At 46.0% G+C, this 14998-nt stretch overlaps 1 protein-coding gene and 1 long non-coding RNA gene across 2 annotated transcripts in view; one reads left to right on the forward strand and one right to left on the reverse strand.

Annotated features, from left to right (window-relative positions):
* Nucleotides 1-1010, forward strand: part of RECQL4 (RecQ like helicase 4) — a 101295-nt gene extending 100285 nt beyond the window's left edge. The window contains 1 exon segment of the mRNA XM_030964784.1: nt 714-1010. Within this exon segment, the coding sequence (XP_030820644.1) occupies nt 714-1010 (297 nt within the window).
* Nucleotides 1011-2780: 1770 nt separating this feature from the next.
* LOC115900902 lies at nt 2781-4203 on the reverse strand. Its single transcript, XR_004060512.1, has 3 exons — nt 4011-4203; nt 3409-3524; nt 2781-2874 (listed from the first exon to the last, which is right to left on the reverse strand). It is a non-coding gene; the product is annotated as an uncharacterized LOC115900902 (long non-coding RNA).
* Between the last annotated feature and the right edge of the window lie 10795 nt (nt 4204-14998).

Here is a 14998-nt window from a genome sequence, read left to right on the forward strand (position 1 = left end):
TGCCAGGGCCGAGCGGCGCCGGGCTCCGGGCCTCGCGCGGGGCTTTATTCTCCGGCACCCCGAGCCCCGCCGCTGCGGGGCAAAGAAGGAAAGGGGGCACGCGAAGAGAGCAGCGAGAGCAGGGCATGAGAAAGGGCAGGCAGGGAGCTCGGGCTGCGGAGGGAAACGGGACGGGAAGGGAAAGCCCGGGAGGGGGGAAGAGGGAGGGTGGACAGAGGCGGGAGAGAGGGGGAACAGAAGGGAGTAGCGGGGTAGGGACAGGACAGGAAGGAGCCGGCTTTGTGGGGAGAGAGGGAATGGGAGAAAGGGAGCGAGAGAAGGCGAATACGGGGAGAAGGAAGGAGGGGTAGAGAGAGGGACACGCGGGGAAGCCTCACAGAGCCCCGGCTGCAGCCCGAGCCCGGCCCGGCGCCTCGCCCTGCCCGGGATGCTGCGCTCGGCCGAACTCGGCTCGCTCCGGAGACACTCGGCTAGAGTCGGCTGTTCGGCTAGATTCAGCTATTAGCGCCTAAACTCGGCTATTGTCAGCTACATTCGGCTGCATTCGCCTCTTCGGCGCGCCTCGGCTCGCTTCGGCCGAACTCGGAGCCGCTCTGTGGGTTCGTCGCCACTCAGCTCCCTTCGGAGACACTCGGAGCCGCTCGGTGTGTTCGGCGCGCCTCGGCTCGCTTCGGAGACACTCGGAGCCGCTCTGTGGGTTCGTCCCCACTCAGCTCGCTTCGGAGACACTCGGTGCCGCTCTGTGTGTACGGCGCGCCTCGGCTCGCTTCGGAGACACTCGGAGCCGCTCGGTGTGGTCGGCCCGCCTCGGCTCGCTTCGGAGACACTCGGAGCCGCTCGGTGCGTTCTCCGCGGCGCGGCGCGGCTCCCTGAGGGCGGGCAAGCGGCGCCGCCTCACGTTAAACTCGCCTAGCTCGGGGCTCTCCTGCTGCCGCGTCCCGCGGGCGGCCCGGCCATCGCACGGACACGACCGGGAGCGCGGGCGGGGACAGGAGCTCATTAGGCTGTGACCGCACTCGCGCTAATTAGCGCCCACCACAGCAGCAGGCTCGGTTCGGCTGAGCTCGGCTCGCTTCAGGCAGCCTCGTAAGCCTCGCCTCGGTTCGCTCGAGGCCGTCAGGTTCGGCTGCGCTCGCCTTGGCTCGGCTGAGCTCGTTCCATTCGGCCGAAGGCGGCGTCGTTCGGTTGTGTTTTTCTAAATGTCTTTATCTATTGATTGTATATTTCTCTATTTAGATTTCTATTTCTACAATACTTCTATTATTCCAAATAAAAACCCAGTCTCTAACCAAATAAATAGAAAAAAAAGCCTTCTTTTAAACGATATTGAAATATTTTTATACTTTGTATAATTACATTCACATTTATATTTATCGTTTCTTTTGATGTGTTACATTAATAATTACATATATATAATATATAAAATTCTAAAAATATATTTAAATGATTCTTTAAATTATGTATCATATCTACTGCTACACCTAATTTTTTCTTATATTTTTAGATTTTATATATAGCTGTATGTATTTATGATAGACTTTCTAGACTTAGATTTCTACCTTTATATTATTTGTATTTATAATTTTTATAATCAAAACCCTGCCTATTGACAAATAAAAAAAACCCCGCTTTATTTAACTATTTTAAAAAATATTTTTATATGTATCATTTTCATATTTGTAATTTGTTCTACATTACATGAGAACATAACTGCTCCTGCCCCGCAGTGGGGCTCCGTCTCCTGGGGGACCTTGGGGTGCCCCCAGTGGCATCCGAGCCCTGAGTCTTCACCCCCTTTTCCTCTACTTAGAAACCACAGTGGAACTTTTTTCTGAAAACAAAGACATTGCCTAAATCCTCTCCCTACATCCTAGACAGAGAGACATTCAGTTATTAGCTGACTGGGCAGCAGTTTCTTCAATACAATGATCAACAATATGTAAACATTTTAGCTACAAGCAAGTAGGCAAATCTGAACAAGGTACTGGTGGCCAACCACTGAAGTTATTTTGAAGCAATTTTTTTAAATAATAAAATATTGATACCACAAAAATCAAGCAAAAAGCTAACTACTGGCTAAGAAAAAATTAGCTTTTGACAACAACAACATTCCAACGACACAGGCTTTTTCCCAAGGTCATACCTTATAACTACCTCTCTTGGGAATTCTCATCCTGTATCCCAAAAGGAATAAACACCTCAGAGTGTCCTAAAGCAAAAAGTAGCACACATGAGATCCTCACACTCCTATGAGGTCAGCACAGCATGCACCGAGTCTGACACAAATTCTGCTCAGGGAGGGTCTGCAAAAACTTTCAACTGATGAATTGAACTGATTTTAAAGGGATGTTTTCTAAGCACAGAAGCACAACAAAGAACAAGCAGAAACGATTCTTAAAAACATCTGCAAGTTTTATTTAGCATCTATGCGACTGATTTCCACCCTGTGGCTTCTCACTTTGCTTTGTCTGTAGGTTCAGGAAGATGGGAACGCACACTCTGCCTTCCCTGAGCCCCCCACAGCAGCTGAGTGCTGCTCGGTGTGTTCAGATCACCAGGAACTGGATGACACGTACCCGGATGGACTGGAACTCCTCTGCTGGAGATTCAGGAGATGAGAGCAGGGAGGCGCTGACCGAGGTGTCGTCCCAATTCTATTTCTTTGTGACGAGCAGCTGTTTGTTCCCAACAGCTGCAGCAATCCTCAGCTCGCTTCCGTGGTGAGTACTGACGGCACACCAATGGCAGCCCGAGGAAACAATGTTCTAGGCTCAAAGTGGCTGGGACAGAGTCTGATTTTTTGTTTTATATTTGTAGGATGATTATTACAACAGGGCTCCGATGGATGACTTGGCAACACAGAATTAAAAACTCCTAAGAAAAGACAAAAGCCTATCACCCTTCCGAATCTACTTTTAATCTGAAGCACACGGATTGTCGCTATACTGCACCTTCCAGCTTTTCAAAGCAGCTTACTTCTGAAGACCAGGAAACATTTATTTCTACAAAAACAATGGGCAACGCCCAGACTAATCTAAGCACTGCTGTTTAATAGGGGATCTGCCAGCGTGCCAGTCCAGCTTAAAGTGTGCTTTATTTCAGTCTAACATCCCCACAAAATTCCTCCCACATCTCCCAACCCTGAAATCTTGTTTTTCCCTAAAGCTTCTCATCATTAGCAATTTCCAAGTAACATGGTTTTTTTACAACATTCAAAAATGTCACGCTGGCCTGTACTAGAGAGTAATTTTCAAATATAAGCTTAGCAAAGTTTGAATTGACTTGTCCAGAGAAAAAACCTACAAGTGAACACCTACACCCGCCTAAAAAGAGCTAACAAGCCCCTGGCAGCTACCAGCATCAAGCACAGTGGATGTTTCTAATGCAGGATGAGGATAACAGCATCACCTTTTGTTCTCTCCAGTTTGTTTTCTCCGCAGTTATATTTGCTTCTTATGTTTTTTTAGTCTCTGTATCTTTTCGGGCAGCACTGAGCCTGACGACCAGGACACGAGAGTCTTTCCCTGCCGGATGGAGAGAACCAGGAAAAGTTAAAAAAAGAACACGGTAGTTTGAAATTAATACTTCCGATGAGAAGCAGCACCTAACCAACAGAGCAAAAGCAAACAAAGCACGGTACCTCCCTGGGGACAGCAGCCTTACAAACTCTCCAGGATTTACCAATCCAGCGACCAACCCCTTCAGGACAGCAGCCAAGCGTCCCATTAGGTGCTGCTGTGCCGAAGAATGATCTGAGAGGTTCCAAAGAGTGAAATGCACAATATTTTGCAAAGACATAAAATCTTACAAAATCACAAAAATACAATAGATACAAAGTACAGGGCAAGAGTACAAGTGTTAACTTTAGGAGCTGGAACCATCCAGCTGAGCAACTGATAAGTGGATCCTCAGCAGAGTTTGAGCCCTTCAGGACACAGAAGGGTTTTCCCCAGCAATGTCACAGACTGAGGTTTGATATAAGTACACGTGCCAGATCCTCAGAAACTCACCCATTCTCCAGGTGTCTGGAGAGAACCGCAAATGGCTCTCACGTAGTCTGAGCCAGCTCTGTCAGGTCTCAGGGTGAATTTCACCAGATGCAACCAAACTGGGCAACTCCCGGTGAGACAGAAGGAACCCAAAGCTTGTTTTACCCAAAGCTTGGGTAAGCAGAGCTCCAGCAAATACTGAGGAAACTGACACAACAGGGTAAAAAATAATAAACCTACTTTTTTTTTTTTATCTTGCCTTTTTTTAAAAATTCGGATAAGCAAAACAATTAAGGAGACGGTGAAAAACTCACCATTACTGAATATTTCATCATCTGGAAGCTGACAATCCTTAGCACAGAGGACTCCAAATTTAAAATTCACCAATCCCTGGGAAATAAAACCAAATATTATACAATAAATACTCAAACAGCAGACATAAAAATTTGTTTCCTCTAAGGACTTTCAAGTATGCGTGTATCTTTGTATACATCCTACACATTAGAACATACACTTTATACCATCTCCTAATACAAAATAATTTACCTTTAAACTTTGATAGTAGAGCATAAATTTGTTAACTGAAATTGGTGATCTATTATTATTAAGTTGGTGCTTAAAGTTATTTTTGCTGTCATGTTCAAAAAAACATGACTTTTTTTTACTGTAATGAGCAATTGATTATTTCAAAGTCATCATAAGCTCATCAAAATACAAAGCTGTAGTCACTGGACAGGTCTGTGAGCTAGAAGTAGTTCGGCTCATACTTACCTCTTGCTCTTCTCGAACCAACAAATCCTGTAAACAAAACCAGTATCTTTGGCCCACTCCTATTAAAGATTCTACAAGGATGATGGTTTTATTTGTGTTTAGAAGTTTTGATTTGAAATGGCCAGTTCAATGGATAAAGACAGTTTAAGTAGTATTACATCATCATCATCATCATCATATATTATTATTATTATTATTATTATTTTATTATTTGCTACTGGAAGAAACAAACCAGTACTACTTAATTACTTTTTTTTCCAGAAAATAATAAAGAAAAAGACTCGAACAAAAAAAAAGTCACTTCCTACTTTTTGTATCTCAGGATGAAAAATTTCTCTTGGTCTCCTCTCCAATTGATCAAGATTCATAGCACTGAAATGCAAATGAAATAGTGCTTGATAGAAGGGCAAGCGCACATTTCAGCACTGAACAAACCACCAACCGATTGCAGTTACAGCAGTTACAGAATGAATCGTTCCAAGAGCCTCTGTTCAATGGAATGCTTTGTGGAACTGCCATTTCTTTCCCAAAATACTAACTTCCAACACTTCCTAAACTTATTTTGTATTTTAAAAACAGAAATTAGTAAGACTCTGTGTGGAGATCAGGTTTAAATGTATTTCCTTCTAAAGCACAGAGCTCTGTTCCATCACCCTTCACTTCGGCTCCACACAGAATCATGGTGAACATTTTAAGAGGGCTCAATAACCAATTCTATTTCTCTCTTTTTCTAGTTCTCTCTCTTCCTACATAATTGAAGGCAAGTCAAATTAAAAATGACAAGTTCAGCATCAAATTCACACTTTTTCCCTTTGTCTGGTCAAGAACAGGCTTTAAAACCACTTATTGCCGCCTTCAACGATTAAGACTTACAAAACCGTTTTTACATGTTTTATAGATTTATCATAAAAACCACAGAACGCAGCGCTCTCGGCTCGCAACGCTGAACACGCTGCAGAGCCGCCTCCGCAGCCGCTCGCCCGCCCCCGCCCGCTGCCCCCGGCCCGCGGAGCGCTGCGATCGCGCCTCCGCCGCCCGCCAAAACCGGCCCCGCCGGGCCGCCCCCGCCCCGACCATTCTTCTCGGCCATCTCGTGCCCCTTCGCAGCCCTGAACGTCCTTCACCCCTCCCCGCCATTCACAGACCCCGCCCCGGCCGCCGCTCGCTCCCTTCCCTCGCCCTTCCCTCGCTCGGCAGCCGCGTCCCTCCCCCGCCCCCGGCACCCAGCCGCGAGGGGCAGGGCGCTGGTTCGGGGGGCTGCAGTACCGCTGTCTGGCCACAGGGCGGCAGACTTACGAGGGTCTGCGATTTTCCCGCCTTATTGGCCGCCACCTTGAGAAGGTCAAAGAAAGTCCGCGACATTGGTGACACGCCACTCTCAAGATGGCGGCCTTTCGGCTGCCTGTCTCTGCAGCGCTGCACTACCGCGCTCTGCCCACAAGGCGGCAGCACCGCCGCCCAGCCCAGCCGGGGGCACCTCGGGGCTGCGGGCAGGGAAGGCGGCAAAAAGAACAGGGGAGATCCCCTCCAAAAACTCCTCTGAAATAAATGCCCCAAAACAACCCGGGAAAAAAAAAAAAACAAAGCCTGCCTCTAACCCAATAAGAACAAAAAAAAAAAAATCCCAACCCTTTATTTTAAACAATATTTAAATATATTTTATTTTTATATTTTTCATATTTATATTCACATTTCTATTTATAATGTATATTGATGTATAACGTTTATTTATACATAAATTTATATTCTATATTACATCTATTCCTATTACTTAGATTTATTTATATATTTTTATACATATTTTTATATATTGATTATATATTTCTGTGTTAGGATTTTAACTTCTGTAACACTTATATTATTTAAAATAAATCCCCTGCCTCTACCCAAATAAAAGCCAAACAGAACCCCTTTCTTTTAAACTGTATTTTTTAATTCTATTTTTCATATTTATATTCACTTTTACATTTAAAATGTATACTCATATATAGTGTTGTGTTCTATATTACATATCTTCCTATTATTTATATTTATTTATATTTTAAATTTCTATATTTATATTTTTATATCTCTTTCATATATTTCTATATTTAGAAATATATAACAATAATATAAATATTCATACTATTTAATTTAAAAACCTTGCCTCCAACCAAATAAAAACAAAAAAGCCCTTTCTTTTAAACTATATTTACATATTTTTATATTTATATTCTTCATACTTACATTCACATTTATATTTATAATTTATATTGCCGTATAATGTTATTTATAATCTATAATACATCTCTTCATATTACTCACATTTACATTTTTATTTTAAATAATTTTATTTATAGATATTATATATATTAGAGAATACCTTTTAATAGAATATTAGATATACTATTTTTATATTATATATTTCTATTACGTATATTTATTTATAATAAGTATTTATAGAGATTGGAATATAAATTATATATTTGTATATTTGGATTTATATTTTATATTATTTATATTTATCTTATTTATAAAAAACCCCAGCCTATAACCTAATTAAAACCAAAAATCCCCAATTTATTTTAAACTATATTTAATATTTTTATATTTACAATCTATATTTAAATATCTTTGTATATTTATAAATTATTATGTATATTTATTATAATATGTTACAATAACATATTATATATTAAAGATGTATGTATTTATCTGTTTTCTATATTTATGTTTACTGTTATAAATTTATATTTATTTTAAAATTTATATTTATTTCTATCTTAAACTGTATATTAAACCATATAAATTCACTAACCTAACACATCAGAACCACAAAAATACTGTACCTTTGTCAGCACCAGTACGCAGTAGACATTCATCCCATCACAGCATATCAAAACAAAACCTATTTCTATTACTAACAGAACAAAGATTCCACATCCTTCGCAATGCGGAATTTCAGCAGCCAGCCGGTCACCCAGGCTTAGGTCCTCACCGACGGTGAGTGGGCAGCGACGACCGCCGGGGCAGCTGCACATCCCGGCCCCGGAGCTACAGTCCGCGCCTGGGCTGCCGAGGGCTCTGCTCGCTGTGCGGACGAGGGGCGGCGGGGGCAGAGCCCGGAGAGCTGCCAGGGAAACGTGGGCGATCCGTGGCCAGCATCTTCCGGCAGAAGCCATGGCAAGAGCCGCCTGGGATGGCCCTGGCAGGAGGCTTTCCTTGGATTCCCTCAATCTGGCCTCTAAGCGTGGCTCTGTTCCTCTCTCTTCCAGCTCTTCAAGCCCTGAAGATGAGAATCCATCCTGCCTCAGCATACTGATTCAGCTGACCTTTGAGAGAAGATCTGCAGGACTTCGTTCATCTGCTGGATCAGATGCACCAGCGTCCATCAGCCATTTCCAGTTCCCACAGAAGATGGGAGCACCTGCAGAGCAGGATGGACCAGCTGGAGCTCCAGGCACAGCTCTCGCTGCTCAGAGCTGAGCCTGTGGGAAGCTCCAGGAGCTCCTGCCATCTCTCTCCCTGTTGGCAGCTCCCTCCCTGCAGCCCTCAGGCCCTGCCCACCCCCTTTTTTTATCTCCCAGCTCAACCCTTTGCTTCGGTTTCCCTTAATAAACAGTTTGGGTTTTTCACTTGACCAACATCTCCATGGAGCTGACACAAAACCTGAGCCCGGGGATGCGCAGGGCCCTGCTGCTGTTCTCCTCCCTGCTGTGTTCTGTGCAGGGACAGAGAGGAAGAAGAGCAGCTCAGGCTGCAAAGGTCTCTGTCCCACTGCTCCAGCTGCACAGCATCGTGGAGTTCAAGGTCGTACTAAGCACGCTAAAGGGGACAAGGACGCTGGGTTTTAGAAGAGCCAACTTGAGTTTGCTCTGATCCCAGCCATGGGATTCCATGGTGTCCTGGTTCAGGGCAAATTTTGGAGAGAACCCCCAAAGGGGCTCCTCTAGGAAAGCAGATTCAATCGGCCCCTCCCCACAACCCATTTGGGAGAAACTACCTCCTTGGAGAAAAGTGGAAAAAATCTGTTTATTAAACAATAAAATCTAAACAATATTAAACAGTAAAACCCCTTGCTGCTCCAAAAGAGATGACAAACTGAGAAAGTCCCCTCCCCAGGCTGCAGTTCAGCTCACTCAGTCTCTGATCAGTCCGTCCAGTGTTGCAGGTTAGGCTCAGCCCAGTGGGCCATAGGTGGTAGCTGCCGGTGCTCCCCTGGGTGTTCAGTCCAGAGCAGGTTTAAACAAGTCCAAAGAAAAAGGAAAAAAACCCACAGTCCAGGGAACTTCTTGTCTCAGCAAGCTAAAACTAACTAAAAGCAAAGGAGAGCTCTGTCCTGCTGTCTGTTCACCCACAGACAACACAGTCCAGGAGCAAGAATGTGGAGGGGTGAGTGCAGTGTCTGAAAACAAACTGCGTGCTTCTTCTCTCCCCCCTTCACTCTCTGCAACAAGGCTTAAAGGTGCAAAACTTATTATTCAGCATAAACAGAACACGGTGACCGGGGATAAAAGCATCATAGAGTCAACCCAGGACATTCCACCCCTTATCCCCATGTCGTCAGCTTACTACTAAAACTAATATATATTCTAACTCTACAAACACATACATTATACATCCCATATACAGCTATACACAGACAAAGGTAATAACATTCAGCAAACAGTGATATTTACACATAGGTCTCACCCAACAATCAGATCTCCCTGAGGCACACATCGTGTTCTTCCATCTTTTTGCATTATCCACCATGTGCAACCTGGTCCCTGAGCAAAAACAACCCCACGAATGGGTTTATCTGTATTCAAGGCAGAATTAATCCAAACTGTCTTCCCTAACAAACCTCTGACATGCACCACTGGGGCTTTGTCTCCATCTACTCTATGCAAAGGCTCACACTGGGCAGGGCCCACTCGGTTAGTAGAGCCTCAAGTGTTAACTAAGCAGGTGGCTTTTGCCAGATGCTGCTCCCAGTTTTTGAAAGATCCTCCACCTAATGCTTTCAATGTGTTTTTTAGTAGTCCATTGTACCTCCACTTTGCCTGCAGCTGGTGCATGGTGGGGGATACGGTACACCAACTCAATGCCATGTTTCCCAGCCCAGGTGTTGATAAGGCGGTTCTTGAAATGAGTCCCATTGTCTGACTCAATCCTCTCAGGGGTACCATGTCTCCACAGGACTTGCTTTTCCAGGCCCAGGATGGTGTTCTGGGCAGTAGCGTGAGACACAGGGTAGGTTTCCAACCATCCAGTGGTGGCTTCTACCATTGTGAGCATCTAGCGCTTGCCTTGGTGTCAGGGGCAGTGGGATGTAGTCAACCTGCCAGGCCTCCCCATACTTGTACTTGGACCACCGCCCACCATACCATAGGGGCTTCACTCGCTTGGCCTGTTTGATGGCAGCACACATCTCACAGTCATGGATAACCTGAGAAATACTGTCCATGGTTAAATCCACCCCTTGGTCTCGTGCCCACTTATAGGTGGCATCTCTACCCTGGTGGCCTGAGGCATCACGGGCCCATTGAGCTCGGAATAACTCTCCCTTGTGTTCCCAATCTAGTTCTATCTTGGATACCCCTATCTTTGCAGCCTGGTCTACCTGCTCATTGTTTTGGTGCTCCTCATTGGCTCTGCTCTTGGGGACATGGGCATCTACATGGCAGACCTTCACAGGTAGCCTCCCTACCCTGGCAGCAATGTCTTTCACTCATCAGCAGTCCAAATTTGTTTTCCTCTACGCTGCCAGTTAGCCTCTTTCTACCTCTCCAGCCATCCCCACAGAGCACTGGCTACCATCCATGAATCAGTGTAAAGGTAGAGCTTTGGCCACTTCTCTCTCTCAGCAATGTCCAGGGCCAGTTGAACAGCTTTGAGTTCAGCAACTTGGCTTGATCCACCTTCTCCTTCAGTGGCCTCTGCGACCTGTCCTGTGGGGCTCCATACGGCTGCTTTCCACTTCCGGTTCATTCCCACAATGCGGCAAGAACCATCAGCAAAAAGAGTGTATCGTGTATCTTCTGCTGGCAGCTGGTTGTATGGTGGAGCTTCTTCAGCCCGCGTCACTTCTTGTTCCCCTTCATCAGCAAGACCAAAGTTTTCACCTTCCGGCCAGTTTGTAATTATTTCCAGAATCCCAGGGCGATTCAGTTTACCTATACGGGCGCACTGTGTGATCAGAGCAATCCATTTGCTCCATGTAGCACTGGTGGCATGGTGAGTGGAAGGAACCTTGCCTTTGAGCATCCACCCCAGCACCGGTAGTCAGGGTGCCAGGAGGAGTTGCGCTTCTGTACCAATCACCTCTGAGGCGGCTTGGACTCCTTCATAGGCAGCCAAGATTTCTGTCTCTGTTGGAGTGTAGTTGGCTTCAGAGCCTCTGTAGCTTGGACTCCAGAATCCCAGTGATCGACCCCGAGTCTCCCCAGGCACCTTCTGCCAAAGGCTCCAGGACAAGCCATGGTTCCCAGTTGCAGAGTACAGCACGTTCTTCACATCTGGTCCCGTCCTGACCGGGCCAAGGGCTACTGCATGAGCAATCTCCTGTTTAATCTGGGCAAAGGCTTGTTGCTGCTCAGGGCCCCACTGGAAATTGTTCTTCTTGTGGGTGACCAGGTAAAGAGGGCTCACAATCTGACTGTACTCAGGACTAGGCATCCTCCAAAAACCTATGGCACCTAGGAAAGCTTGTGTCTCCTTCTTATTGGGTGGTGGAGATATTGCTGTGATCTTGTTGATGACATCTGTAGGAATCTGACACTGTCCATCTTGCCACTTCACTCCTAGGAACTGAATCTCACGAGCTGGTCCCTTTACTTTGCTCTTTTTGATGGCAAAACCAGTTCCCAGGAGGATTTGGATGATTTTCTTTCCTTTCTTAAACACTTCCGTGGCTGTGTTCCCCCACACAATGATGTCATCAATATACTGTAGGTGTTCTGGAGCCTCACCCTTTTCTAGTGAAGTCTGGATCAGTCCATGGCAGATGGTAGGACCATGCTTCCACCCCTGGGGCAGTCGGTTCCAGGTATACTGCACTCCCCTCCATGTGAAAGCAAACTGAGGCCTGCATTGCACTGCCAGAAGAATGGAGAAAAATGTATTAGCAATATCAATAGTGGAGTACCACTTCGTTGCCTTGGACTCAAGCTCATACTGGAGCTCTAATATGTCTGGCACAGTAGCGCTCAGTGGTGGAGTCACTTCATTCAATGCACAATAGTCCACAGTCAATCTCCATTCTCCTTCAGATTTACGCACAGGCCAAATGGGGCTGTTGAATGGTGGGTGGATTTTGCTGACCACCCCTTGGCTCTCCAGCTCTCAGATCATCTTATGGATGGGAATCATAGCATCTCAAGTGGTTCTGTACTGTCGATGATGCACTGTGGAAGGAGCAATTGGCACCTGTTGCTCTTCTCCCTCCAGAAGTTCTATTGCTGATGGATTCTCAGACAGCCCAGGCAAGGTGTTCAATTGCTGGATGCCTTCTGTCATTACAGCTGCTATCCCAAATGCTCACCTGAGTCCCTTTGGGTCTTTGAAAGACCCTCTTTGGAGGTAATCTATGCCCAAAATACATGGGGCTTCTGGGCCAGTCACAATAGGGTGTTTCTTCCACTCATTTCCTGTCAGACTCACATCAGCTTCCACCAAAGAAAAATCCTGGCATCCGCCCGTCACACCAGCAATAGAAACAGACTCTGTCCCCACACGTCTCGATGGGATTAATGTGCATTGTGCACCAGTATCAACGAAAGCTTTATACTGTTGTGGTTCCGATGTGCCAGGCCAATGAATCCACACAGACCAGAAAACACTGTTTTCCCTAGCCTCTACCTGGTTAGAGGCAGGGCCCCTCTAAGCCTGGTTATCCTTCTTTCCCTGGGCATATGTCTTGGATGTTCCTTCAAGGGGATCAGACACGTCATCATCATCATACCTGGCAGTTCGGCTACGGGCAACTGGAGCTGCTTTCCTTTTGGTGGAACTCCCTCTCTGAGCCCTGTCTTCCTTCAATTCATGCACCCATCATGCCAGAGCAGCAGTAGGTTTTTCATCCCATCTCCTCATGTTTTCTCCACACTCACGCAGGTAGAACCACAGCTCAGCCTGTGGGGTGTACCTTCTCTCGCCATCTGGGGAACGTCTGCGTTGGGCACCAGAACCTCTGATCTGCACTGCTGAGATTTAGAGAAGGCCTTCTCTAATCTCCTCTCTGAGCTTCTTGTGATTCTCCTCTATCTTATCCTCTAATTTCTGCAGATGTGTTTCCACTGTTGCAATTCTGGCATGTGTTGGGCCATGCACAGCATCTGCATATGCTCGGAGCTTCTTTCCCATATCAAGCACAGTCTCCTCACCATCATCCCGCTTCATTATGGCTAAAGCAGAAGCATATTCATGTGGCCCAAGTCGCACAAGTTTTCGCCACATCACAGACGTGCGTGGTACCAAGTCTGGGTTCCTAGTTGTTACGTCATCTGAGAAGATAATCTCTGCCACTGCCATTTCTCTTAGGCATTGGATCCCTTGTTCTATGGTCTTCCACTGGGTTTGCCGCATATAGAGATCGTCTGCACACAGGCATCTTTGTGCTACACTTCCCAGGACCCGTGCCTAGAGGCTGTGAGGGTTAGCCCCCCTCACCATTCCTTGGCTGATGACAGGATCATGCGACAAGGATCCCAAATGCCTCGCTTCAGTGCCGTCCAGAATTGTAGCCTCGCCTGCAGCATCCCAGAGACGGACTAACCAACTGATTATGGATTTATCAGGTCGTTGAGTGTAATCCTTTCTTAGGCCACGAAGGTCCTTCAGGGAAAAGGACTCAATATTGGCTTCTGATCTTGCACCTGCTGCTTTGACTCCTGATTTTATGTCAGGAAGCGTTGAGGGTCCTTCTCCTGCATCATTGTCATCATCATCATCATCATCCACGGGTCAATCGGTCTTGTCCGTGCATTTCCCACTTCTAGTGCTGGTAGCAACAGCCATTGGTTGAGGCTTATTGTCTGGTTTAGCTGCCGGCTTAGGCTCACTATCTAGTTTGGCTGCTGGCTTCGAGCCTGGGCTGTTGGCTGCAGCCTGACTGGGATAGCTGCTGATTTATCTCCCTGCCCCTGTCTGCTGCCCAAGAGTATCTAACAGAGTGCAATAAGCACAAGCCAGGGCCCAGCTCACTGCAATGATCTTCTTCTCCTTAGGGTCATCCTGGTACTTCTCTTTCAGGTATTTCCTCACCTTAGCTGGGTTCTGAATTTGTTCATGGGGAAAGTCCCAGACTATAGGGTCGGAGAATTCCTTCAGGATTTGGTCCATATCCTCCCATTTCCCACACCACTCAGGATTTTCCACACCTGGGTCTACTCCTGAGTCAGGGGTCTCATCAGCCTGTCTAGAAATCTCAGTTCTCATTCTAGAGAAGCTGCAGACTGTATAGAGGAAGCTTACCAGATTGAATACCAGAAAGATGGTCTCTTTAACATTGAGGGGAAACTGAACATCCTTCAATAGTGATGCAACAGATTCAGAGGAGAAGAAGGAAAGCAAAGGCTGAAAAGCCTCATCCCCTGCTCCTCCTCTAACAAAGTGGGTGCATAACCATAGCCACGAGCCATTCATACCTGGAATAGACGCCAGCATGTTTATAAACTTCTTACAAATCATTACCACCAAGCCCAGCAGGATAGCTATTCTGGTCACTGCCCCTCTGCTGTAAAAACTACATATTAGGGACAACACTAGAGCCATTTCTGGAGAAGAAAATAAACCTAGGGACCATAGAGGTATTAAGATCTCAAAAAACCCTAGGGACCAGAAATGCATGCAAGCCTTCACCCCAAAAGACATTATGAATTCAAAAAGCATGGCTATTAACTGCTTTATACGAACACAGAGTAATGGCAACCAAAATGCACTCAAAACAGGGTTTTTTCCACTTTCTGTTGAACCCCATGCGTTGGGCGCCAAATTTTGTCCTGGTTTAGGGCAAATTTGGGAGAAAACCTCCAAAAAGGGGCCCCCTCCATGTTACACGGATTCTTACACCTCCAGAAAGCAAACCCACATGGCCCCTCCCCCTAACCAGGTCGGGAAGGATTCCTTGGAGATAAGTGGAAAGAACCTGTCTGTTTAACAGGCACAGCACCCTCCCAGCACACAAAAGGAACAATACCAGATGACAACACTCTTTCACCACTCTGAAATGATGACAAATTCAGAAAGTCTCTCTTGGGGGTGGTCGCTCTGTTATC

Source organism: Camarhynchus parvulus, chromosome 2 (genome assembly GCF_901933205.1).
Source record: "Camarhynchus parvulus chromosome 2, STF_HiC, whole genome shotgun sequence".
NCBI classification, from domain to species: domain Eukaryota; kingdom Metazoa; phylum Chordata; class Aves; order Passeriformes; family Thraupidae; genus Camarhynchus; species Camarhynchus parvulus.